This window comes from Lolium perenne, chromosome 5, assembly GCF_019359855.2.
Source record: "Lolium perenne isolate Kyuss_39 chromosome 5, Kyuss_2.0, whole genome shotgun sequence".
NCBI lineage: Eukaryota > Viridiplantae > Streptophyta > Magnoliopsida > Poales > Poaceae > Lolium > Lolium perenne.
In genome coordinates this window covers 81,305,307-81,332,543 of record NC_067248.2, presented here as the reverse complement: position 1 = coordinate 81,332,543, position 27,237 = coordinate 81,305,307, and the positions used below count along the sequence as shown (strand labels likewise).

The 27,237-nt window shown below is 43.5% G+C and overlaps 2 protein-coding genes and 1 long non-coding RNA gene across 3 annotated transcripts; 1 reads left to right on the top strand and 2 right to left on the bottom strand.

Annotated features, from left to right (window-relative positions):
• The first annotated feature begins 6,238 nt into the window (after positions 1-6,238).
• LOC127303767 (uncharacterized) lies at positions 6,239-9,518 on the top strand. Its single transcript, XM_051334472.1, has 11 exons — positions 6,239-6,339; positions 6,450-6,933; positions 7,030-7,185; positions 7,280-7,507; positions 7,590-8,148; positions 8,228-8,448; positions 8,533-8,733; positions 8,835-8,963; positions 9,043-9,155; positions 9,237-9,312; positions 9,396-9,518. The coding sequence occupies exons 1-11, from the start codon at positions 6,239-6,241 to the stop codon at positions 9,516-9,518; spliced, it is 2,391 nt and encodes a 796-aa protein (XP_051190432.1).
• A 10,478-nt stretch (positions 9,519-19,996) lies between these two features.
• On the bottom strand, positions 19,997-25,193 carry LOC127303766 (protein FAR1-RELATED SEQUENCE 5-like). The gene is made up of 8 exons (XM_071820828.1): positions 25,128-25,193; positions 24,899-25,021; positions 22,611-24,807; positions 22,440-22,516; positions 21,040-21,129; positions 20,657-20,921; positions 20,394-20,563; positions 19,997-20,311 (listed from the first exon to the last, which is right to left on the bottom strand). Exons 1-8 carry the CDS (start codon positions 25,191-25,193, stop codon positions 20,066-20,068), a joined length of 3,234 nt encoding a protein of 1,077 aa, XP_071676929.1. The 3' UTR covers positions 19,997-20,065.
• Positions 25,194-25,218: 25 nt separating this feature from the next.
• Positions 25,219-25,693, bottom strand: LOC127298015 (uncharacterized). Its single transcript, XR_007849560.2, has 2 exons — positions 25,574-25,693; positions 25,219-25,481 (listed from the first exon to the last, which is right to left on the bottom strand). It is a non-coding gene; the product is annotated as an uncharacterized lncRNA (long non-coding RNA).
• Between the last annotated feature and the right edge of the window lie 1,544 nt (positions 25,694-27,237).

Sequence of the window (27,237 nt, the reverse complement as noted above, 5' to 3'; positions counted from 1 at the left end):
CCATGGCATAAAAAATAGCAAACCACCTTGGGTGGGGCCAATATTTGGCACACTTGTGCATGGTGGTGTGCCCCACCCATTTTGGCTTGGTGTTTCTAGTTTGGTTTTCACAATCATGGTGATCCCATGGTTGGGAGGTGCCGATACCAGGGTTTTAGGGTCAAAATGGGTCTACCTTGGCCTAAAACATATCCAACCACCTTGGATGGGCCCAATATTTGGCACACTTGTGCATGGTGGTGTGCCCCACACTTTTTGGCTTGGTGTCTCTAGGTTGGTTTTCACAATCATGGTGATCCCATGGTTGGGAGGTGCCGATACCAGGGTTTTAGGGTCAAAATGGGTCTACCTTGGCCTAAAAATAGCAAACCACCTTGGGTGGGCCCAATATTTGGCACACTTGTGCATGGTGGTGTGCCCCACACTTTTTGGCTTGGTGTTTCTAGTTTGGTTTTCACATTCAGGGTGATCCCATGGTTGGGAGGTGCCGATACCAGGGTTGTAGGGTCAAAATGGGTCTACCTTGGCCTAAAACATATCCAACCACCTTGGATGGGCCCAATATTTGGCACACTTGTGCATGGTGGTGTGCCCCACCCATTTTGGCTTGGTGTCTCTAGGTTGGTTTTCACAATCATGGTGATCCCATGGTTGGGAGGTGCCGATACCAGGGTTTTAGGGTCAAAATGGGTCTACCTTGGCCTAAAAAATAGCCAACCACCTTGGATGGGCCCAATATTTGGCACACTTGTGCATGGTGGTGTGCCCCACCCTTTTTGGCTTGGTCTTTCCAGGTTGGTTTTTACATGCATGGTGATCCCATGGTTGGGAGGTGCCGATACCAGGGTTTTAGGGTCAAAATGGGTCTACCATGGCATAAAAAATAGCAAACCACCTTGGGTGGGGCCAATATTTGGCACACTTGTGCATGGTGGTGTGCCCCACCCATTTTGGCTTGGTGTTTCTAGTTTGGTTTTCACAATCATGGTGATCCCATGGTTGGGAGGTGCCGATACCAGGGTTTTAGGGTCAAAATGGGTCTACCTTGGCCTAAAACATATCCAACCACCTTGGATGGGCCCAATATTTGGCACACTTGTGCATGGTGGTGTGCCCCACACTTTTTGGCTTGGTGTCTCTAGGTTGGTTTTCACAATCATGGTGATCCCATGGTTGGGAGGTGCCGATACCAGGGTTTTAGGGTCAAAATGGGTCTACCTTGGCCTAAAAATAGCAAACCACCTTGGGTGGGCCCAATATTTGGCACACTTGTGCATGGTGGTGTGCCCCACACTTTTTGGCTTGGTGTTTCTAGTTTGGTTTTCACATTCAGGGTGATCCCATGGTTGGGAGGTGCCGATACTGTGGTTGTAGGGTCAAAATGGGTCTACCTTGGCCTAAAACATATCCAACCACCTTGGATGGGCCCAATATTTGGCACACTTGTGCATGGTGGTGTGCCCCACCCATTTTGGCTTGGTGTCTCTAGGTTGGTTTTCACAATCATGGTGATCCCATGGTTGGGAGGTGCCGATACTGTGGTTTTCGGGTAAAAATGGTTCTACGTTGGCCTAAAAATAGAAAACCACCTTGGATGGGCCCAATATTTGGCACACTTGTGCATGGTGGTGTGCCCCACCCTTTTTGGCTTGGTCTTTCCAGGTTGGTTTTTACATGCATGGTGATCCCATGGTTGGGAGGTGCCGATACTGTGGTTTTAGGGTCAAAATGGGTCTACCATGGCATAAAAAATAGCAAACCACCTTGGGTGGGGCCAATATTTGGCACACTTGTGCATGGTGGTGTGCCCCACCCATTTTGGCTTGGTGTTTCTAGTTTGGTTTTCACAATCATGGTGATCCCATGGTTGGGAGGTGCCGATACTGTGGTTTTAGGGTCAAAATGGGTCTACCTTGGCCTAAAACATATCCAACCACCTTGGATGGGCCCAATATTTGGCACACTTGTGCATGGTGGTGTGCCCCACCCATTTTGGCTTGGTGTCTCTAGGTTGGTTTTCAAAATCATGGTGATCCCATGGTTGGGAGGTGCCGATACCAGGGTTTTAGGGTCAAAATGGGTCTACCTTGGCCTAAAACATATCCAACCACCTTGGATGGGCCCAATATTTGGCACACTTGTGCATGGTGGTGTGCCCCACCCTTTTTGGCTTGGTCTTTCCAGGTTGGTTTTTACATGCATGGTGATCCCATGGTTGGGAGGTGCCGATACTGTGGTTTTAGGGTCAAAATGGGTCTACCATGGCATAAAAAATAGCAAACCACCTTGGGTGGGGCCAATATTTGGCACACTTGTGCATGGTGGTGTGCCCCACCCATTTTGGCTTGGTGTTTCTAGTTTGGTTTTCACAATCATGGTGATCCCATGGTTGGGAGGTGCCGATACTGTGGTTTTAGGGTCAAAATGGGTCTACCTTGGCCTAAAACATATCCAACCACCTTGGATGGGCCCAATATTTGGCACACTTGTGCATGGTGGTGTGCCCCACACTTTTTGGCTTGGTGTCTCTAGGTTGGTTTTCACAATCATGGTGATCCCATGGTTGGGAGGTGCCGATACCAGGGTTTTAGGGTCAAAATGGGTCTACCTTGGCCTAAAAAATAGCAAACCACCTTGGGTGGGCCCAATATTTGGCACACTTGTGCATGGTGGTGTGCCCCACACTTTTTGGCTTGGTGTTTCTAGTTTGGTTTTCACATTCAGGGTGATCCCATGTTTGGGAGGTGCCGATACCAGGGTTGTAGGGTCAAAATGGGTCTACCTTGGCCTAAAACATATCCAACCACCTTGTATGGGCCCAATATTTGGCACACTTGTGCATGGTGGTGTGCCCCACCCATTTTGGCTTGGTGTCTCTAGGTTGGTTTTCACAATCATGGTGATCCCATGGTTGGGAGGTGCCGATACCAGGGTTTTAGGGTCAAAATGGGTCTACCTTGGCCTAAAAAATAGCCAACCACCTTGGATGGGCCCAATATTTGGCACACTTGTGCATGGTGGTGTGCCCCACCCTTTTTGGCTTGGTCTTTCCAGGTTGGTTTTTACATGCATGGTGATCCCATGGTTGGGAGGTGCCGATACCAGGGTTTTAGGGTCAAAATGGGTCTACCATGGCATAAAAAATAGCAAACCACCTTGGGTGGGGCCAATATTTGGCACACTTGTGCATGGTGGTGTGCCCCACCCATTTTGGCTTGGTGTTTCTAGTTTGGTTTTCACAATCATGGTGATCCCATGGTTGGGAGGTGCCGATACCAGGGTTTTAGGGTCAAAATGGGTCTACCTTGGCCTAAAACATATCCAACCACCTTGGATGGGCCCAATATTTGGCACACTTGTGCATGGTGGTGTGCCCCACACTTTTTGGCTTGGTGTCTCTAGGTTGGTTTTCACAATCATGGTGATCCCATGGTTGGGAGGTGCCGATACCAGGGTTTTAGGGTCAAAATGGGTCTACCTTGGCCTAAAAAATAGCAAACCACCTTGGGTGGGCCCAATATTTGGCACACTTGTGCATGGTGGTGTGCCCCACACTTTTTGGCTTGGTGTTTCTAGTTTGGTTTTCACATTCAGGGTGATCCCATGGTTGGGAGGTGCCGATACCAGGGTTGTAGGGTCAAAATGGGTCTACCTTGGCCTAAAACATATCCAACCACCTTGGATGGGCCCAATATTTGGCACACTTGTGCATGGTGGTGTGCCCCACCCATTTTGGCTTGGTGTCTCTAGGTTGGTTTTCACAATCATGGTGATCCCATGGTTGGGAGGTGCCGATACCAGGGTTTTAGGGTCAAAATGGGTCTACCTTGGCCTAAAAAATAGCCAACCACCTTGGATGGGCCCAATATTTGGCACACTTGTGCATGGTGGTGTGCCCCACCCTTTTTGGCTTGGTCTTTCCAGGTTGGTTTTTACATGCATGGTGATCCCATGGTTGGGAGGTGCCGATACTAGGGTTTTTGGGTCAAAATGGGTCTACCTTGGCCTAAAAAATAGCAAACCACCTTGGGTGGGGCCAATATTTGGCACACTTGTGCATGGTGGTGTGCCCCACCCATTTTGGCTTGGTGTTTCTAGTTTGGTTTTCACAATCATGGTGATCCCATGGTTGGGAGGTGCCGATACCAGGGTTTTAGGGTCAAAATGGGTCTACCTTGGCCTAAAACATATCCAACCACCTTGGATGGGCCCAATATTTGGCACACTTGTGCATGGTGGTGTGCCCCACACTTTTTGGCTTGGTGTCTCTAGGTTGGTTTTCACAATCATGGTGATCCCATGGTTGGGAGGTGCCGATACCAGGGTTTTAGGGTCAAAATGGGTCTACCTTGGCCTAAAAAATAGCAAACCACCTTGGGTGGGCCCAATATTTGGCACACTTGTGCATGGTGGTGTGCCCCACACTTTTTGGCTTGGTGTTTCTAGTTTGGTTTTCACATTCAGGGTGATCCCATGGTTGGGAGGTGCCGATACCAGGGTTGTAGGGTCAAAATGGGTCTACCTTGGCCTAAAACATATCCAACCACCTTGGATGGGCCCAATATTTGGCACACTTGTGCATGGTGGTGTGCTCCACCCATTTTGGCTTGGTGTCTCTAGGTTGGTTTTCACAATCATGGTGATCCCATGGTTGGGAGGTGCCGATACCAGGGTTTTAGGGTCAAAATGGGTCTACCTTGGCCTAAAAAATAGCCAACCACCTTGGATGGGCCCAATATTTGGCACACTTGTGCATGGTGGTGTGCCCCACCCTTTTTGGCTTGGTCTTTCCAGGTTGGTTTTTACATGCATGGTGATCCCATGGTTGGGAGGTGCCGATACTAGGGTTTTAGGGTCAAAATGGGTCTACCATGGCCTAAAACATATCCAACCACCTTGGATGGGCCCAATATTTGGCACACTTGTGCATGGTGGTGTGCCCCACCCTTTTTGGCTTGGTGTTTCTAGGTTGGTTTTCACATGCATGGTGATCCCATGGTTGGGAGGTGCCGATACTAGGGTTTTAGGGTCAAAATGGGTCTACCATGCAATTCTTAAACTTGTGTAGAAATTAATGGACGAAATAATTTAATATTTTATTAATGTTGTCCAAATTTACATATCAACATTGTTGATGATAAGTATAGATTATAATTTTGTTGTTTAATTTCGTTGGCCCAACATGGACCAACCCAAAATGCCAAATGCAACCATGAAAGTGAAAAAATCTAATTTAAAAAAGGGCCAACCCAAAACGGCGGATGGAAGTGCACCATTACGATCTTCACGCGCGGCACGATCTTATCGTGAATGGTTTGCGCATGGCATGTTCCGGAAATGACGTAAGACGTGGTCGGCGTATAAAAAGGTGTTCGTGGTGCCGAGATCGTGCAAAACCCTAGAGCCGCCGCCACCGCCACCGCCACCGCCCGCGCAGTCGCCCTCTCTATTCTCCTCGCCTCCTCCGTCTCAAAGGCGATCTCATCCCCGCCACCGCCGGCATCTGCAAGGTAGCCTCACCTGAGGCCGCCGTACCCACGAATCTTCTCCACGCCAGGCCCAACACCGTCACCTAGATCTCATCGGAGACAGAGCAAGACGGTTCCAACACTGCCTCGTCAAGTAAGTACACATCAAGACCTTCGTATCTACATCGTATGCAGCAAGTAAAATTTGTATAGGTTAGAGTTGCCGTGTGTATTCAGATTTGCAGTTGTAATTTTCTTAAGTGTTGACTGATTAGGACTTGGAGTTGTTGTGCTGGTTTCGTGCATGCATGTGCACAACTCTAGTCACTTCGTTAAATTTAAGTAAAATTCAACGTGACTTCATGCATGCCCGACTACGTCGGATCCAGTCGGATCGTTTGTCAGCAGTTCGCCTATATATGCATCGCTCTTGTATCAAGAAAATAGCAAACATTGCAAGTATCGGTTTTTAAGATGTAAATTTTATTGAGGGGTTTCATATATAGGGCAGATGTTTGCTCTAAATTTTTTTGTATAATATTTCACGATGATTTGTCTGTTCAAAGCATGTCATCTCACACATCGTATGTAAAATCATGCCATCTCACGCATCGTATGTAAAATCATGTTGTATTCAAGTCTCCCTCTTGCACATTTAATTTAGTTTTTTGTACGTGACATATTACTTTCATAATATAGTGTTTTTCCTTGATAGAATGGACGAGCTTAGGGGTGAAGTTTGCTGCAACATTGAAAAATGGTGTAGGCTCATGGCCCGTCTTACCGTGGATCAACGTGCTAGACTAGCTCTAACTAATTTAAGAAGTATGATGATGATTCCTTCTGTGAAGATGCGTACAATATTGATCAGGTACACCTTCTCACATGTATATTACGTAATATTACATGTTCATATATCATTTGTATTTCGTGCATTACTTTTGCATAGTACTTATTGATTCATGTTCATTTTTGTTCCAGGTTTATGCTTGATGTTTTTGACCCTGCCACTAGTACATTCGAAATAGGAGAGAACAATGGCGCGGTGTCTCTTGGTTTTGTCGATGTTGAGTGTCTCCTTGGTCTGGTTAATGAAGGTTTTTCAGCTGGGGAAATTCTTACCGAGGAAGGTGAAGACGTGAAGCATCGCATCCCACCACAGTTCTTAAGCAAATCAACCGGTAACATCGTTATAGATGAATTAATTGACGACATCATTAAAAGTAAACTTGCCGATGATGACTTCCTGAGGAGGGTAGTCCTAGTGCTTATAGGAACAGTACTTGCGCCTATGGCGACGAAAATTGTTCCACCCAAGTTCTATGCACTAGTAGAAGATGTTGAGCGAATGTCAAAAATCAATTGGAATGCATTCACTCTAAGGGTTCTGTTGGATAGCATTAGGCTGGTAAGAAAAGGTAGACAAATCCGACAGTGGCCGAAAGGGAACTTAGGAATGTTGCAGGTATGTATGGTCTTATGTCCGAGTGTTGTGCATAGTACATCTCACTGCATTTTTCACGTATACATAATTAATTTACTCTCCTTTGTTTACATGCAGTACTTGTACTGGGAAAAATGTCAGCCGCTAGAAGGCGACTGTGCATTTAATCCTAAACTGTCCATGCGCCCTTTAATGAGGAACTGGAATGAAGCAGCCGCCACGCGGAGAGACAATTTTGACTATGAGAATGGTCGCGGTCGTGGTAACGTGAAGGTAATAATTTCAGTGTTACGATTAGGAACACTTAATTTTGTAAATACTCAATTCTTAACCGTAGTACTTAACTCTTGCATTATATAACGTGCAGATTGATGAAAATATCACTGAAGAGTATCGGTTGATGGAGCCAGTTGTGCCAGATCCTGTGGCTGCTCCTCAGAATAACGCCAAGCCCGCGAGTGCTGTTCCAAGAAAGAAACAGGCTCCAAAACCCATTGATAACGGTCAGACGGAAATTCTGATAAATCGTTTAACGGGTTACCTTGATGCACAAGTGCAGAAGATGTTGGCTACCATCCCTGCCTTATGTGCTCAGGTTAAACGCCTAACTGTTGTGTCATTTTCTTTTGTTATTGAAAATGCAATCGTTCATGAACTTATATATTTTTGTGTTGCAGAGAACATTGGAGATGTTTAATAAGGAAGGCGTGACTTACAAACCGGCAGCCGCAGCGGTTTCCGGTAACATGGAGGACCAGGAAGATGTCAACTCTTTCCGGAACGGGCCTCGTGATAAAAAAGAGTTCATGTACAAGGAAGAGAGCGATTCAGCACGAGGTGGAGATTCTATTCGTATGATTGACATGAACCAGGCTGATGAATTTGATAAATTGGATAAAAAATTCAAGGAGGCTGCTAAGAATGGTACTGCAAAGAATGCAAATGATGCTATGCGCACACCTGCCAAGGGTAGTGGACTGAATGGTACTCCAGCAGAAAAGCCATTTGGCGATGTTGGTAGCACACCGGATAATCCGTTCATCATTGAAAATGCTGATCCGTTGACATCAGATTCAGAAATTGATCTTGACGCAGTAACTATTAGCAAGTTCATGTCTAAATCAAATGAAGATGAGTTGGCTGGGAAGAGAAAGCGAACAATTCCCAAGAAATTTCAATCTCCCTATGCTCTAGACAGACGCACCAAGCGTCAAGTCCGTGGTTCATCCTCAAAAGGTAGTTTATTTTTCTGTTTTTTTCAGGTTATTCTCTGTACGAAATGTTGTATTTGCTAAGCCTTTTCATATGCATGCAGCTCTGAATTTCGATGATAAATCTGGAGCAGATAAAAATGCAAAACCGGATGCATCATCTGATTTGTCGCCTGAACTAGTTGATGCAGCTATAGTCTTCCTCGAGCTTGCATCTCGATCAGAGCAGCACAAGAAAAAGAATGTTTACCGGAGTGTCAGGGGCGATGAAGTAAACGCTGAACGTCTTCGTGTTGTTCTCGACGAAAAATGGTTGTCAGACGATGTAAGTGCGTACAACACGTACATTCCATACATTTAATATTTACATGTATGTTATTAACATAAAATCCCATCATGTTATTCGCAGGTCATAGATGGTTACATTGGGCATTTGAACCTCCGTGTTGGGGATGATCGCTTCTTGTGTCCAGCATGGAGATCTAAATATCTAGTAGACCGGGCAAATGCCGGAGACAAACCCAAAGAATCTAGCAAGAACATAGATAGCGCGATGGTAAGATCTGGCGCGGTTGGTAGAGTGGTGACGGAATACACCGTCCGTGACAAGGTACGTAATATATGATTGTTATAAAATATATATTGTACTATTCTGCTAGTAAACATGCCGAATGACATCTCATTTTTTTCATATGTTATAATTTTTTGCAGGTTTATTTTCCACTCAACATTGGCAATACACACTGGACGACCGTTGTCATGCACATACCGAAGCAAGAATTCCAAGTTCTCGACTCGCTTTATCCTCTAGAGTTTACGTTGGAGACTGTTGAGGCACTTGTAAGTGAAAAACAAATTGTCCACATTACTTCTAACAAACTGAATTGCGCAAATTAGCATAACTGTTATCTGTCTACAGCGGCGCCAAATTGCAGAAGACATGCAAGTGGCCAACGAAGTCACAAGTGGAAATCATCCCGATGTTTCAAAGTGGCCGATATTAGAGTACGACATGCCGCAGCAACATGACGGGTGAGTTAATGTTACACCAATTTAAGTTTAAAATCAATATATGGGAGGATTAACCTTACCGAGATTTTGCATTTACAACAGGAACTCTTGTGGATTGTTTGTGATAGAATGCATGGAGCATTGGGATGGGGATCGGATGACTGCAGAGATTTCACAGGTTTGTTATAAATCGTCTGTATGTTCACCCTTGGATTAACAAAAATGTGTTACATCTAACCCATTTTTCCTAATATTGTATAGATCAAAATTAATGCAAGGCGAAGACGAGTTATCGTTGAAATGATGTTATCACCTTCCAACACGTTAGAGATTGTGAAACAGAAAATTCGGTCCATCGCTTCCAGGATCAACAAGAAGACATAGAAAATGGAAGATAAAAGGTTGAGTGGTTAGGTTTTAGTCCCGAAGAAGGTTTCCTGACCATGAATAGCTTTTTTCCTTCTATCAACTATGTTATGTTCTAAAGTGACCATGAATACTTTTTTCGTTTTGTTCAAGACATATATATGGCTATCCTATTATTTTGTTTGCCTAATCATATAATGTTGTTTCGTGATTTATTGAGCTGCACATACAGACACACACCTACATTTTTGTTCATCATGTTTTGTTGATGATTTTTCCAGTTGCACACAAACACTGAAAGTAACATTTAAGCTACATTCACAAACACAGTACCAACTCAGGTTCATTCACAAACACAGTACCAACTCAGGTTCATACACAAACACTGAAAGTAACATTTAAGCTTCACACTCACACACACTAGAATTTATCACGTACACACAGCAATTATAAATAAAGCGACGATAACCAACATCATCCGATACAACTGACACACCACATAAGACTAGGTAACTACCCAAGTACATGGGCAGCACACCGATCCCCCTAGATCGTAGGAGACTAAGCCTAGAGACATAAAAGTAGCTCAACATCCAACATACATAACCCTGAAGCGGGGCGAATAGATAGTCTGATAGATAGCAAGTAGAAGATCATTTACAAAACATGGATCTATCTAGGGTGTGTTTGGGACATCACCACTCCAATGTATCTTCGGCTTCTTCTCCTCCGGCCACTTCTCCCACTGGGCCCCGGGAAAACGAGGAGGGCTTGATTGATAAGAAGTGGGAAAACTCCAAGACGCGGCACTCCATTTTTCATGCCCATTGGTGATGGGCATGTATGTCCACCCTTCATCCCCCCTTGGGCGCTTGGTGCTGGCCAATTCTTTTCCCTTGCTGCTGCTCGATGAAGAAGCCTTTGTGCCTCCGGTTGAACTGGGTTGCAATTCTGTTGGTGTTGCTTGCGGAGGTAGCAGGTGGCGTTGTCCATAGTTGCAGAGACGGATTATACGGTACAGTTCGTACGCCACAAACCCATCTCTGGCTGCATACTCAAGATTAATTTCATCGAGTGGATTCTTCTCCCAGAACTTGTGCTGAACAGATGGGAATTCTTTCTTCATTCCTTTGTAGCTCATATCGATGAGTCCGGCTGCCATGTCAGCCATCCCAGTCCTGTCGCGTTCAAGTTTGAACAAGTCCTGCAGATCAATGTGGTACTGAATTGGTATCTCAATATTCCAACTTCGCTGCATTGCTATTCTGTCATTTCTGATATCGACGCTAGCAAAGTGGACACCACTGCGTAGGAAATCCATGAGTTTTGGACACCCCAGCTTGCTACTGCTCCACCAAAAAAATGGAAAAGATAAAATGTAAAATATTGTTGGGAAAAAATGCTGAAAGTAAGTTCTCAAATGCAATGCAAATTATGTGATGATATTTCATTCCTACGTGTCATTTAACATTTTTAGTCTGAACTTGAATGGAAGTACATATCATGGTTCATATCAGTACATTCAAATGGATTTGGAAGTTCAGATTTTATCCGTAAAGATGAATGAGTAGCACTTCTATGTTTGTGAGGCGGATTTACTATAACTACAGGCACATAATTAAATAAATAACAACTAACTAACCACATCAATAAGATCAAATCAAAGAACTGAACTAGCATGAAGCATCAGATCTAGATGGTAGAGGTTGTGTAATACCTTGAGCATTGGTAGACCAATACGTGATTCTTCATCGCCAGTTGGACAACGGCGATCCGATAGTCACCTTCGTATTTTGGGTCGCAGTACTCGAAGTCGAGGCCCATGAACTTGTATTCATCTTTACTCAACCACTGCTCGTACATGTCCACAATCTCGGCTGCTTTATGGTTGTCGTCGGTGTAGACAACCTCAATCTCAGTTGTATGTGCGACAATCTTCCGGGGTTTTGGTTTGTGACTGGCAACCTCCCCTTCCTGATCCATGTCACTGCTGTGATTGCTAACCTCTCTTTCCTGATCCATTACGACAGGAAGACGAAGAGGGCAGTGTGGAGAAGGTAGGAGAAACAAGGGGAGGGAAGATGAATCGGTGGGAAATGCACTGCAGAAAAAATGGCTAATGAGGAGGACAAAGAAGGGGAGGGAAGATGACTCGGTGGACAATGAATGAGAGGGAAGATGACTCGGTGGAGAAAGTAGGAGAAAGAAGGGGAGGGAAGATGACTCGGTGGGAACTGACACGCAGAAAAATGGCAACTGCCCAGCCAAAATTAAATTAACCACCTATCGTGGGAACAGACCGAAATGGGCTAAGTATTTTCGCGGGCCCTGCACAGATTGATGCTAGGCAATATGGACTATAATAGGTGCATGATTTCGCCACCTTTTAAACAAAATATGTAGCACACACTAATGTCATGACAATAAAACATGCGTTAACAATTATTCAAACATAATATGTAGCACACACTAATGTCCATGTTTCATGACAAAATCGTCATGTCGAAGCATTTAAAATACGTGGTGATTTCATAGTTGATCAACTAGGAGCTTAAGACCATCCTCCTTGCTACCACGAAACCAGAATATGTAGATGTCACCAACTTCCATGTTATTTTGCTTCACAACATCCATCCATTTTGAGGTAATCATGGCAGTTTTCCCTGCTTTGCTCAAGACCATCCTTACTTTAGCAACTTTTGTATTCCTGGAAAAGACTTGAATTTCGGATGGTAATTCCAGATTCTTGACAATGTACTCCATGGTGTAGGCCTTTGAGAAGTACTGCAAAAGGAGTCAATGAGCAATCATTTGTTAGGAAAAAAAATTGACATACGCTACGAGAGTATTGATGGCAAATGATTTATTAAAAAATTGATTACCATTTTGGCTTTGCCCTTGATGATGTTTGATTTTTTTATGGTGAAGACATACAGGGGTCTTGTTGGGTTGTGCTTACGAACTACACGCTTCAGTCTAGCAAGTTGTTCATCATCCATCTCCACCAGATTGGGAAACACACAGAAGGAGTCAAAATCTGCATTCCCCATAATTCCTGGACCTGAATGCATCATTTTGGAAATTACTGAACAATAATATATGTACTGAAACAATATTGTTGGAAGGATAATTCTTACCTCTCATAGTAATTCTTTTCTGCGCATCCCCAGGAGCAACAACTGCAGGTACGTGAGCGTCCATGTTGACCTTCATACCATTACGAGTGATCAAACATAGTTATAAAAAATGCATTTAATGTAGCATTCATGATGATCTATAACATATGTTACATGACAACTTCAATAGTATGTCCTCAAAATGTACAATATTCAATCTTATTGTAATGCATGTTACTGTAGCAGATCTAGGTGTTGTCGACAAATAGATGAGAAACTGATTGCATTTACTGTAGCAGATATAGGTGTTATCGACAAATAGTTGACAAACTGATTGCAATTACTGAAGCTGATCTAGGTGTAGTCGACAAATAGATGACAAAAATGAATGCATATTTGGCTCGGGACATCAGATGAAAAACAGATCTAACATGGCGCATGTACTGGCCAATAATTGCTGCAGCTACTGTATGAGATCTATGTGTTGTCGACAATTTGATCAATTTTCAGAAACAACCACACGGAGAATAGAGGAGAGGTAGATGATCAATTTTCATGATCTACTGCCGAACGGATATGCATAGGGTTTTATCGTACCTCTCTCCGACGACAGCTCCACAATGGTACGCAGGGTTCTGAGGCGGCGACGGCAAAATAATGGGAAGAATTTATCAGGCACACACACGATTAGGGTAAAAGCGTTGAGCTTGTATATAGGTGCGGGATGGGCCGTCAGGCATTATATTTTAGCTTTTCCATTTGGGCAAAACTGGGCCACCGGAACTATTATGTTATCCTAATGCGGCCCGACTGAGTATACTCCTTTATATTGTTAATAATAATTTTCTATTACAGCATAAAATTGGAAAAGCTATGCACATTACAGTGCAGACATAGCTAATTTGTAGAGGAGGGCAACCAAGTCGACCCAAAGTGCTCAAACATGCAACCACCAGCATTCCAAAGCCATCAGCATTTTTGTCGGCACAATTATGCAGATGACATGTTGCACCAGAGGATGCAAATGGATGTAACATGCAAGCACCATCATTCCAAAGCCAAGACATAGCTAACCATCAGCACACCAATACATAGATTATACTTAATTACATAACTTAGTTCCACACAGATTCACAAAATAAGATCATCAATATAATAGATGATCACACTAGGAAAATAACTTAGTTATTTACAAAACAAACTTAGTTCAACACTCATTGCTGACATAGTTCAACACCATAAAGCAAAAGCAACACTATCACATCAGTCCACAACATCTAGGCATCATCCTCGACAGCGAGCACCAGCACCAGTCCATAATGCTCTACCCTAATCTGCCTAGAGGTGCCAGAGATGGCAAGCTCCTCGGCATGCTGCCTGAGATGATCAAGCTTGCCACCCTTCGGCTTCGACTTGTGCCATGGACAGAAGTACTTTCCACGCTTCTTGAAAGGCAGGTCCCCATTATGCAGCTTCTCCAGGAGTTTCCTTTTGAATGACCCAATGTTCCTGCTGTCAACCGACTCCGCAGAATCCTGGGAGTCATACTAGACAACAACAATGTGTACAAATTATAATTACAGATGCAAACCAAACAAAATGAAATAGATGGAAGGGTACACAACTAAATATATTGCTCACCTCCAGGGAGCCATCAGATTCCTCCAAGTCCTGGTATGGACCATCCACAGGCACCACCACCTCCTCCTGGTTTGCAGCATCAGCAACAGCAGGATCTTCCTCCTCCTGGTTTGGTGGAGGCACAGGTTCGACCACCTCCTCCTGGTTTGCTACATCGGCAGCAACAGGTTCTTCCTCCTGCTGGTTTGGAGTAGGCACCGCTTCCACGTCCTCCCGCTTCCTCTTCCTAGACCCTTCCGCAGCCTGCATACCAAAAAGATAAATACACGCATTAATCCCCTCAAGGAAAAAGGCATCGAAATAGTTTGCATACGAAAAAGGCAAAAAGGAAACAATAATCCATATCATATTTAATAATCTTTCATTGTATCATCTTATGTATACTCCTAACTCCTAAGTCCTAATTGTTAATTACAAACAAGAAATGGTAATCATGTCATACTCAAATGCTATATTTATTCTTCTGTACTACAAATGATTTTGATCAACATTTATTATTTGCTGCATTTTCCTACGGCGAACTAAATAAATTTGATAATAAAGTACCGAAACACTGTCATGCTTTATTTATGCATTTGTAATCAGCCATAGCTCACTTACATCAACTACTCCCTCTGATTTGTACAATACAGATCCTTGTGGAAATATCCAACACATGGAGAAAATGAACAAACAACACGGCACAACACAGAACATCAGTTAAGCTCCATAGTTGCTACCGTAATAACATCAGAGTAAACACAGAGCATAACCTACCCAGTATCAACATTATCAGAGTAAGTAATTAAGCCTGGTATACCCGTTAATCCACAGGAAAAAAGGGACAGATCGAGCAGTTACCTCCATTTGCAAGTCCGGCTTCTCCTCCGGCAGATCCTCGACGGCCTTCTCCGCCAAGGACGATGAAGCCTCCTCCACCAGATCCGGCGCCACGATGCCTGCTGAGCCAACATCATCCCCTGCGATGGTGGATGTTCCCGCATCGCCTTCGTCTCCCCCACTAGCAGATTCGTCCGCGTCCAGATCCGCCTGTGCCGCGACCACCGGGCCGAGGACGACCGACCCGATGACAGAGGCATCGACGACGGTGGACATCGCAGCGACCGCCGTAATGCTGGACTCTCCACCACCGCCTTCGCCTCCAACCGCCTCCGCCGATGCAGCAACATCGATGACCGCCGCCTTCTCCAGATCGTCCGCGCCAACTGCTACTCCCCCAGCTTCCATCGCCGCCGAATCGAGTGGATCGGCGAGGCGAAAACGTAAACTAACGGCGGAGTGAGGGAGATGGAGAGGGTTTTTTGGCGGAGAGATTCTCGGAGAGGTGGGGAACAGGGGGAAATGGCTGCAGATGTGGGAGACGAAGCTTTTATATGAGCCGACGCCTCCGCTCCCTCGCCACGTAGCTTTACAGGTCACCGTCGCCTCCTCTCCGTTCCCACGAAATTAAACAACAAAATTATAATCTATACTTATCATGAATAATTTTGATATGTAAATTTGGACAACATTAATAAAATATTCAATTATTTCGTCCATAACTTTGTACACAAGTTTAAGAATTGAATGGTAGACCCATTTTGTGCCAAATATTGGGCCCATCCAAGGTGGTTGGATATGTTTTAGGCCAAGGTAGACCCATTTTGACCCTAAAACCCTGGAATCGGCACCTCCCAACCATGGGATCACCATGAATGTAAAAACCAACCTGTAAAGACCAAGCCAAAAAGGGTGGGGCACACCACCATGCACAAGTGTGCCAAATATTGGGCCCATCCAAGGTGGTTGTCTATTTTTTAGGCCAAGGTAGACCCATTTTGACCCTAAAACCCTGGTATCGGCACCTCCCAACCATGGGATCACCATGATTGTGAAAACCAACCTAGAGACACCAAGCCAAAATGGGTGGGGCACACCACCATGCACAAGTGTGCCAAATATTGGGCCCATCCAAGGTGGTTGGATATGTTTTAGGCCAAGGTAGACCAATTTTGACCCTAAAACCCTAGTATCGGCACCTCCCAACCATGGGATCACCATGCATGTAAAAACCAACCTGTAAAGACCAAGCCAAAAAGGGTGGGGCACACCACCATGGACAAGTGTACCAAATATTGGGCCCACCCAAGGTGGTTGGCTATTTTTTAGGCCAAGGTAGACCCATTTTGACCCTAAAACCCTGGTATCGGCACCTCCCAACCATGGGATCACCCTGAATGTAAAAACCAACCTGTAAAGACCAAGCCAAAAAGGGTGGGGCACACCACCATGCACAAGTGTGCCAAATATTGGGCCCATCCAAGGTGGTTGGCTATTTTTTAGGCCAAGGTAGACCCATTTTGACCCTAAAACCCTGGTATCGGCACCTCCCAGCCATGGGATCACCATGATTGTGAAAACCAACCTGGAAAGACCAAGCCAAATAGGGTGGGGCACACCACCATGCACAAGTGTGCCAAATATTGGGCCCATCCAAGGTGGTTGGATATGTTTTAGGCCAAGGTAGACCAATTTTGACCCTAAAACCCTAGTATCGGCACCTCCCAACCATGGGATCACCATGCATGTAAAAACCAACCTGTAAAGACCAAGCCAAAAAGGGTGGGGCACACCACCATGGACAAGTGTACCAAATATTGGGCCCACCCAAGGTGGTTGGCTATTTTTTAGGCCAAGGTAGACCCATTTTGACCCTAAAACCCTGGTATCGGCACCTCCCAACCATGGGATCACCCTGAATGTAAAAACCAACCTGTAAAGACCAAGCCAAAAAGGGTGGGGCACACCACCATGCACAAGTGTGCCAAATATTGGCCCCATCCAAGGTGGTTGGCTATTTTTTAGGCCAAGGTAGACCCATTTTGACCCTAAAACCCTGGTATCGGCACCTCCCAGCCATGGGATCACCATGATTGTGAAAACCAACCTGGAAAGACCAAGCCAAATAGGGTGGGGCACACCACCATGCACAAGTGTGCCAAATATTGGGCCCATCCAAGGTGGTTGGATATGTTTTAGGCCAAGGTAGACCAATTTTGACCCTAAAACCCTAGTATCGGCACCTCCCAACCATGGGATCACCATGCATGTAAAAACCAACCTGTAAAGACCAAGCCAAAAAGGGTGGGGCACACCACCATGCACAAGTGTGCCAAATATTGGGCCCACCCAAGGTGGTTGGCTATTTTTTAGGCCAAGGTAGACCCATTTTGACCCTAAAACCCTGGTATCGGCACCTCCCAACCATGGGATCACCATGATTGTGAAAACCAACCTAGAGACACCAAGCCAAAATGGGTGGGGCACACCACCATGCACAAGTGTGCCAAATATTGGGCCCATCCAAGGTGGTTGGATATGTTTTAGGCCAAGGTAGACCCATTTTGACCCTAAAACCCTGGTATCGGCACCTCCCAACCATGGGATCACCCTGAATGTAAAAACCAACCTGGAAAGACCAAGCCAAAATGTGTGGGGCACACCACCATGCACAAGTGTGCCAAATATTGGGCCCATCCAAGGTGGTTGGCTATTTTTTAGGCCAAGGTAGACCCATTTTGACCCTAAAACCCTGGTATCGGCACCTCCCAACCATGGAGCATCCACTACTTATTCCAAAATATCTTAAAATGAAAAATATCTTCACATTCCATGATTGTTTGTGGTACATACCATGTCTATAAAATTTGAGGTGATTTGGAGGAGGTCGAAAAAATCACTTGCTTAAAAAATGTGGCTAAAGTTATACCAAACGGTCCGTCGTAGAGCAAGTGATTTTTTCGACCATCTCTAAATCACCTCAAATTTTTTTTACAGGCTCCCATGTATGTAATATCAATTATTATTAAAAAAACATTTAAAAAAAAGTTTACAAGAATAATGTGAGGTACACCATGGTTAGTTGCACGCAGACACCCGAAACATAGGGTTTTAGACGAAAACATGCATGATTTTGGGCAAATCAGGTACATGGGCATGCTAGGGTGAGGCCACACTTGCACATGCCTGCACCATTGCATGCCCCACAGTGCTAGCCATTCCATCTACAAGAATATTGGCCCCATCCAAGGTGTTTGAATCTATTTTAGTGCAAGTTAGACCCATATTCACCCTAAAACCCTTTTCGACACCTCCCAACAATGGAGCGTCCACTACTAATTCAAAAATATTCATAATGATAAAAATATCATCACATTCCATGTTTATTTGTGTTACATACCATGTGTGAAAATTTTGAGGACATTTGAAACCACATTTAATTTTTCGTCCACACACACAAACACAGTTGCATGATATTTTGACATGACCACATCGTTGGAAATAAAAAAAAAACTATAGTTGTTTGATGATTTTTTTCAGCTGCAAACACAGAAACATTTTTTCATCTCGACATTTCCAATTACACACCTGACTTATTTGAATATGTTGCAAATAAAACAACTATTTGAAATGCTTGCATATTATTCCTACTACTAACCCAAACATTGCAACACACATTGTTGCTAGGAAGCAAATAATATTGTCCTTAGACTTCAACACTTTTCTCTGCATTTTCAATTGTATCTTGAAGGTATTTTCTTTGTCTTCATTTTCTTTCTGCACCTTGTTGATCTTCTCGGATAGTTGGCCTATCACATATCTTTCTCTTCCTTTCCATTCACTGTCAACCCACTCTACATACGCGCATGTATGTATTCCCTGAAAGAAAAAATTTCATATGAAAACATAGCATTTGAAATAATGTTCACACATGAAATTATATGGTTTGAAAATATACCTCATATGGACAACCCAAAAACCTTCTGCCAGTGTCGTAACCATCGTTGCAAACACGCCGAGCAGGGAACACCGAGTGGCCACACCTGTTCTTTGTGTTCTGCTCAATACCGTAGTACAATGGATCAAACTCATACTGCGGCAAAACATCAACAAACTGAACCATGCCTTCGTCATCATCCTATATTTCATCATATGAGATCATGGGTTAAGGAAGAATTCTTTGAAAAAACAGCAAATAATCACGTACTAACCGGCTCATCTAGGGTATGTGCTGCCGCAGTCTTCATCTTCCCTATGTTGTAATGCACAACGGATGTAAGCTTCGCCCATCCGTGGTCGCCGTCCATCGGATCCGCGTGCAGCCGCCGATCACCCCCGCGGCGAGACATAGGCAACACAGACAAACCCTAACGGCGAGTTAGGGAACACGTTGTTAAATAGAAACGGCCCATCGAGTTAGGCTTTATATTTAATTGGGCTGCCAACTCTATCGGCCCAAGACATGCTATACCCAAGCACCTAACTCGAACATGCAAAAAAGAATATTAGTTTATTATTTTAACATCATTTACGAAAGAAATTCTTTGTGTTCTCAGAAATTTGTAATGGAATCGAAAATATAACGAGTTATTCTGAAACATTATAGGAAAGAATAAAACTATAGTACACAGAACCAACATGAAAGCAGGCAATAATATAGAAAAAATTGAAGAAAAATAACAGGATACATAAAAGAGAAGCGACCCACTACAAATCAGCTTTACAAGAATTGAGTTAATTGACTAATATAAAGAGAACATAGTACAGTACAAATCACTCATAAAAACATAATAAACACAGTAATCCTTCCATGATTACTGAAGTTCAGCAAAATAACATACAATTTCACATAAAAAGAGAGAGGTAGTTCAAGTAGCCGCGACGATTACATAGATTTGCACAAAAGACACCAGAGTGAAATTATCCACCAGTTTACAAACAGTAGGTTCATCGTCTGAAACTTAAACCCCTACATCTTACTGGAAGTAATCACTCGATCACATCAACAGACATAAAAAGCATGCCCTCCATCTTGAAGAACAAACACATGACTAACTGGCCAGCCACCAAGTTATTCTTAACACAGAAGTCAGTCCAACCCGACTTAAACCTGATTCTGCCATCAACGGATGTGTAGTACACAGCAGGGCTGTCATCATCATCCTCGCCCCTCAGAAAGTAGATATCACCACTAGGACGAACGTCAAGAACAGATACAATAGTCTTCGGGATACGCTGTGATATAAGTAAAAAAAAACACTTCAAAATGACAATCATACAAAAATGACACGCAAAAATCATATGTCAACAAAATTACCAGTGCATTGGAAGCAACATCATATGTAGATAAGCGATGTACAAAAACACCGCCAAGGCCCAGACCACGGTCGTTAACACGGCTGTTGATATTGATGATCTCAGAATTTTTAAGTTCAACAGTTTTTGAGATAAAGATGGATTTAGCATCTCCTTCAAAATGAAAAACTTCTGCAGGAAAAAACAATGAGAGAAAAATTCATCAGAAAAAGAGCAGTTTGTCAAAAACAAATAACAGATGAACAAAAAGTCACTGCAAATTACCTTTCACTAATTCCTTGGAGTTATCTTCAATGTCTAGTGCAGTAACAAACAGATTTTCTTCTTCCTCTATGATATCAAATCTTATCTTCTCATTCAGATGCATATCATAATCAGTGAGGAATTTGTTGTAGTCAGGACCGAAAATACGAGTCTTCTTTTCCATCTTGTTCAGAAGAAAATGGTAAACACCCCTGTCCCCAGACTCAACAGTCAAGGTATTACTAGCAGACTTGTTGATATACTTCCTAACATAGCAAGGGATGTTCTGCAAAAAAAATTACATTAGTAATCTTACAAACCTATTTTCCCTACATATCATATTTAGCTGCATGGCAAATTAACATTGTAGATACTAGAAAAAAATGCAAATCAAAATAACTTACAGAGTATTCTACAAAGTTTGTACGCAGATTAATGCAGAAGAACGCTGGTTGGCAACCACCATCACGGTTTCCACAGATTGGGCACTTCATCTAATATATGAATACAAAATTATTATAAAGGATACAAATGTGCATATCTAAATTCATACAAGAAACCATATTCATTAAATGAACAAACACTCTTAAGTACACTGAAAAAAATGAAACAGGATAATTTCTCTGCATACCAAAAAAGGTGCACAAGTAATAAATACTACACGAATTATAAAAGTTTTATCATTACTGCACTCCATACAGAAACAACTAAACTCTATTTAGGTACATCTGAGAATGCTTAGTTTACTACATTGTTCATATTGCTACTGAAAAGAAATCCTAAACCATTAAGAAGTGCAAAACAGATCAATTAGACTCAAAGCCTAAAGAAACAATCTTAATAAGAATTCATGCAGACCATAATTACTAGAAAGAAAAGCCTAGTATCGGCATTAAGTGAAAGGGAAAAATTAATCCCATTAAGAGAAATGGAAAAATTAAGGGGAGAAGTTTTAGGATTTCTCTCATCTAAAACATACATGCTGCATACAAATAAAAGCTCCATTAGGACCCAGCATAAATAATAGGGATAGAAAAGTAGGGGAAAGTAATACATAGATAAAGACAAAAAAACAAGTACAAGAAAAGGACCACCGCAGTAGGACCGCACAGCACGTGCACATACAAAAAAAGGACTTCCAGATCTGGGTGGTGGATAGAAACGGAAAGAAAAAATAGGACATGCACTGACAGAGAATTGATGAAAAGCCTCACAGTGAATAGATCGAGTACTAAAACCAACAGATCTGTTTGGATTTACCTTCTTCCCTTCTCTGCAACGGCCGGTTCAGACGGCCACCTCCACAAGCTCCGACGTTGACAACGAGAGGAGAAGAACAGTCGACAGGGGATGGAGAAGAAACGACGGACCGGTCGAGGGTTCAAGGCTTCAACCGGAGTTAAATACGAACGGCCCAACAAAACGAAAGACAAGGCCCGCCATGAAAACAGCCCAGTAAACGCGCAGTGAGAAAAAACAAACCCAACCCAAAAGCCTGTCCCCGGAGCCCAACCCGCGCGGTAATGATGAAACATTAGCTGATTAACTGTTTATTTGTCATTTCTGTTTTACTTGCTGAATATAAATCTTCAAAATTCTACAGAAACTTCAGCTGGCCACGTTAACTGTTTAGGTGCATAATTAATTAGTAGTACAACCGAATATTTCTCACAGCTTATATGCGTGATCACAATTTACCTACTGTTTAACACAAGTTCTGACTGTACTTACACATAGACGTGAAAAGATATTGATTTGATCACAGTGTACAGATATGCATGCTCACTACTTAGGCCACCATTACATGCATCTTAATATGGAGAAGCTTGTACAAGGTAATGGAGTTGCCATTCAACAGAAGATGCTGCACGAGACCACTACCTGGATTGTAAATTACATGCTAATTATAAAATGTTCATATCTTCAATTATGTAAAAATGACAGCTTATGGGCACTCACTTGTTGTTAAGTTTACATTTCTTGCTGCGTCGGTTGTGACCTGGCTCTTTGCAAGCCCCGCACTTAATTTTGTGCTCGTCGTACGATAGAGGTCTTCCATTTTTAGACTTGGGGCGGTTGTCATCGTCTTTATTATGTGTACCTTTGCTTGATACTTTAATAGGATCCTGGACCTTAACTATGTTTCCTTCTCGGTCCTCCACATGTTCAACTGCTAATGAGCTTAGACAAATCGGAACAGCACCCACCGTACCCTCCTTGTCGTACTCAATCGCCTTTGCTATCACGTCCTTTAAACTGTCCTGTAACTGAGCCCAAAGTGTTGGGTGTTTGCATGCTGCATGCATAGCTTGCGACGATAACACACTAACCTTGCTATATTCAATTCTATCCGCTGTACCTGACCAACCTACTCCAAACATATCACTCGTTCGCCTAGCAGGCAGTCCATTTCTTGCATCTTTTGATAACCGACGAAGAACACAACACTTTGGAATTTCAGATATTTGCAGAACACATAGAACATGGAATATATGTTTGCAAGGGAGTCCTTTTCGAATCATTCTCCTGCAGCTGCACTTTATAGTTTCTTCAGGATTTCCCGGTGTATATTCCACGGTGAACTGCCTATTTGGTTTATTATGCCATGCCACGACAAAAGTTTCAGACCCACATCCCAGCTTTCTTTCCAAAGTCACTATGCCGCCAACTGACCTCAAATCTAGCTGCAATATATAGAAGTTTGCCGGGGTAAACTCGTGGGAAGCAAATACCTCCAGATCCCTGCAGCTTGTTACGGGCACAGGTAATGTCTGTGAGGCCGTGCAGTCATCATGCGCCTCGTTCTCACGGATGCGTGTAATGCAATTCTCATAGTGCAGTATCATGTCCACTAAAGTCATTTCTCCATCAAGGTGCAGGTGAAGGCAGGAATTCAGACTTTCACTCCGCTGGTTGCTCTTCATACCAAGCCAAAAACCCTCTGTCAGAAAAGCTGCAGCCCACAGGTGCCTCTTCCTGTACATCCTCTTCAACCAAATTTCGGTGTTCTCCGTCTTCCATCTTTTTAAAAAAGCCTGCCATCTCTGCTCAAATTCGGCTATGGACGTGCTATAGTACAACATAGACCGGAACTCGCCCAACGACTTGTGACTGAGATGGATCTTCATATTCTTTTCAACATGCCATGAACATATGCGGTGCCAGACATCGGGAAATACAGTGCGGATTGCCCTAATCATCGCTGAGTCGGCGTCCGTAATTACACTCAGAGGCTTCTTCTGACACATTGCCTTCAGAAATGTTTGCAGCAACCACACATAAGTTTCTTCTGTCTCATCTGAAACTATGGCACAACCAAAAACCATAGTCCTACGGTGATTGTTCAGACCAACAAAAGGTATGAATGGCATACGATAGCGATTCATCTTGTAGGTGCTGTCAAACACAAGGACATCTCCATAGTCCTCATAGTCCTGTACAGACTGCGAGTCACACCAGAACATTCTCTTCAGCCGTCCTTCTTTATCTAAGTCGTAGTCGAAATAAAAACTTGGGTCCTTCTCCTTTCTGCTCAGCATAATTCCTATGGTCGTGGCAGCATCACCCTTCGCAAGTAGTTTCCTCTTTTCCTTGCTGCAAAGGTTGTACAGATCCCGTCGGACATATCCAACGCCGCCATACCATCCACTTCTGCTAATCATGGAATCCATTATGGTGTGCTTCCTAATACCTGCAGCTCCCATAGCTAAGATCTCAGCCTTCTGATGCTCTCTGATTTTTCTATGCGACCAAAGAAAAGGTGTTTCATCCGGTCTTGCGGGCGTATGACTGTGCTTGTCATCAAAACTATCAACGTACCAGATACCAAGTTTTTCATTCAGCTTCACAGTCATGTGCGCCTCACAGTTGCATCGAGACAGAGGTCTGAGCCTCCGGCTATGTCCCTCTTCGGTCATCAACTTTGGATCACGCTCACCTTCCCTCGAACACAAAAAACGCCTGTAACGCCTATGTCTAGTAATTTTTTTGCTATATCTGACCTTATCCAGTCTGATGCTGAATCCATTATCTTTGGCATAGCTGTTGTAGAATTCGAATGCAGCCTCTTCACTAGGAAAAGTCATTTCCTTTATCATCATGTACAGCTCTATTGTATCCTCTGCCTGACAAGCTAAACTGAGGTTCGCATCATCACCATCGTCAACATGGGACTGTCACATGCAAAACATAGCAATCAAACTCTAATTTTATTATGTGTCTATTAATTTTTTTGGCTTCCACAAGTAATTAACCAATACATACCTGCATGCTGTTCGACGGCTTTGGCTCCACATAATGGTTGCCACCTACTGACTCATCATAAAAACAATTCTCCACGTCGGATTCACCATAATAGTCATACACATTTTCAAGTCCATATATTTCCTGCAAAAATTAAAGACAACAAGTAAATGTACCTCATTACTATTTCGCACTTTTTAATTGTAATCTCATTTCGTTGCATATCAAATAACAATTACACTCCATGTACCTCATTGCTGTTATCGTCCAAAGCAACCTCAGTAATATCTCTCTCATAATCATTGTCAATGTCCATCTACATATTCAATGATAACATGACAATGTTAAAACATTTATTGTTCTGCATTTGATTTCCATGAAAAAATTGCATATATCAAAGACACTTACATTAATAATTGCTTCCCTCCCATGCTCTGAGCTCATGGAATTATCTGACCTTGAACCAACAAAAATATTCTCACTCGCTGAAAAAGATTCATCACCAAGCCCCGTTCTAGAATTATCTGACTCATCTCCATGAACTCCAATTCCAGGAACCCTCTCTACCTCACAAACACCAGACCTCGTCTCATCCATTTCGTAGCTACAAAAGAAATCACAAATTCAGTGCATCCGCATCAATTTTTTTTCAGAAGTTACCATGATCCAACAAGAGGTGAGTTATCATGTGCGTACCTACCAGTCGATGCGCCGGAGGAGTAAGCCTACCCCCACCACAGGGGTCGATCGATGCGTCCGAGGAGGAAGAAGCCGCTAAGGCCACGCTCAAGGGAAAGAGGAGCCGGCCCTAACCCTAGCCGCGCTCGCCCAGACTTATCTGGTTGGAGCGATCAAGGGCGACGGCGGAGACGGCCGGCGGGCCAGCGGCACATCCCACCCGAGAGGAAGAGGAACCCTACCCCCACCAGCTCGTGCTCGCGCTAGGATTCCAACGAGGAGTAAAATGCTCACGGCGATCGCGGCAACACAAGGGGACGTGCACGACGGCGGAGACTTTATCTGGTTGGAGCGATCAACGGCGACGGCGGAGACGGCCGACGCGCCAGCGGCAGATCCCTCACGAGAGGAAGATCAACCCTACCCCCACCAGCTCGTGCTCGCGCTAGGGTTTCCGACGACGGAGGAGTACAACTTCCTCCTCCTCACGACGATCGCGGCAACAGAAGACACATGCACGACGATCGGCGAGTTTTACGCGGATTAGATCTTAATTAAATGCTCACGTGATCTCCATTTTTTTTTTAACGTGACGTACATATACCGTATCCATACATATGGGTATACACGGGCTGGATATGGGTTCGGGCGAGCCCAACGCTTAAAAAAAAAAAACTCAATTTGACCCCTCAACTTCACTTAGGGGGGAGCACCGGAGCATCCCTCGAAAAGAAAAAGAACTAAACGAACCGGTGAGTTATGGCATTGTGCAGTATTATGCGGTTTGGTGGGAGGGCAAAACGGTCCAAAAAAAAAGCGTTGACGAAACTTTTTGGCAGAAACCTTAGCTCCTTTATTATTAGGTATAGATGAGGTAAGAGTTTCTGTTTTTCAAAACAACTAATATTTAAGCCGTAGAAAATATTAAAATATTTGATTCAGTTTAAATAATATATCAATTTATCAATAGGTCTTCCATCGCCCATTGCAGGTATATTTGTTGTCGCCGGAAGCCGGCCGTAGGACGTACCAGCCTGGCTCCTCACCAATATTCCTCATGCATACCTTGAAAATTGAAACTGCATACACAGGTAATTTTCCAAAAATATTCCTCAGCAGGTCTTGCTGATATAAGGTAAGATCCCAGGTTCGGTTCGAGCTATTTAGGTGTAGCTACACCTTCTACCTCCACGGATCGTAAGTAGCTCAGTTTGTTTTGTCTAAAATTAGCCAATTGCATATGCGTTAAAGACCAATCTAGCAAATGGCAGTGTCAGGAAGAAGACAACTTACAGAATAATTCGTTAGGAATATTCTATGTGAGGAGATTCGGACGGCTTGGAGCGATTTTGTCAGGGACTTATAAAACCTCAATCAGGGTTATAAGTTCGTTTGTACATCTTAATATTAATCCCATCTTACCACTGGAAAAAGCAACGCGCTGTGTTCTGCAGTCTTGATGTCAGCCCATGTCGGCAAGTGCAAGTTCTAGGAGAAATATGTCCTCCTTACTTTATCCATTTGTATGCGGCTACGTAGGTTTAGATTTTTGTCTAGCAGCTGCTTCACGTGGCCTGCATACTTCAGATTATATTCGATGCCATGACAAGTATTCTTATTTGGATATTATCCATACATTTTAAAAATATGTATTCAGTTTATTTGTAAATGTTGCTCAAAAT

What these genes read in the sequence shown, in the direction of transcription:
- LOC127303767 (XM_051334472.1), top strand. Translation starts at nt 6,239, where the DNA reads ATGGCCCGTCTTACCGTGGATCAACGTGCTAGACTAGCTCTAACTAAT. An exon ending in ATGCGTACAATATTGATCAG is followed by an intron (nt 6,340 to 6,449) that starts GTACACCTTCTC and finishes TTTTTGTTCCAG; the next exon opens with GTTTATGCTTGATGTTTTTG. An exon ending in TCCCTGCCTTATGTGCTCAG is followed by an intron (nt 7,508 to 7,589) that starts GTTAAACGCCTA and finishes TTTGTGTTGCAG; the next exon opens with AGAACATTGGAGATGTTTAA.
- LOC127303766 (XM_071820828.1), bottom strand. Translation starts at nt 25,193, where the DNA reads ATGGACATTGACAATGATTATGAGAGAGATATTACTGAGGTTGCTTTG. An exon ending in CAAACTTTGTAGAATACTCT is followed by an intron (nt 20,922 to 21,039) that starts GTAAGTTATTTT and finishes TTTTTTTTGCAG; the next exon opens with AACATCCCTTGCTATGTTAG. An exon ending in ATGTTGCTTCCAATGCACTG is followed by an intron (nt 20,312 to 20,393) that starts GTAATTTTGTTG and finishes CTTATATCACAG; the next exon opens with CGTATCCCGAAGACTATTGT.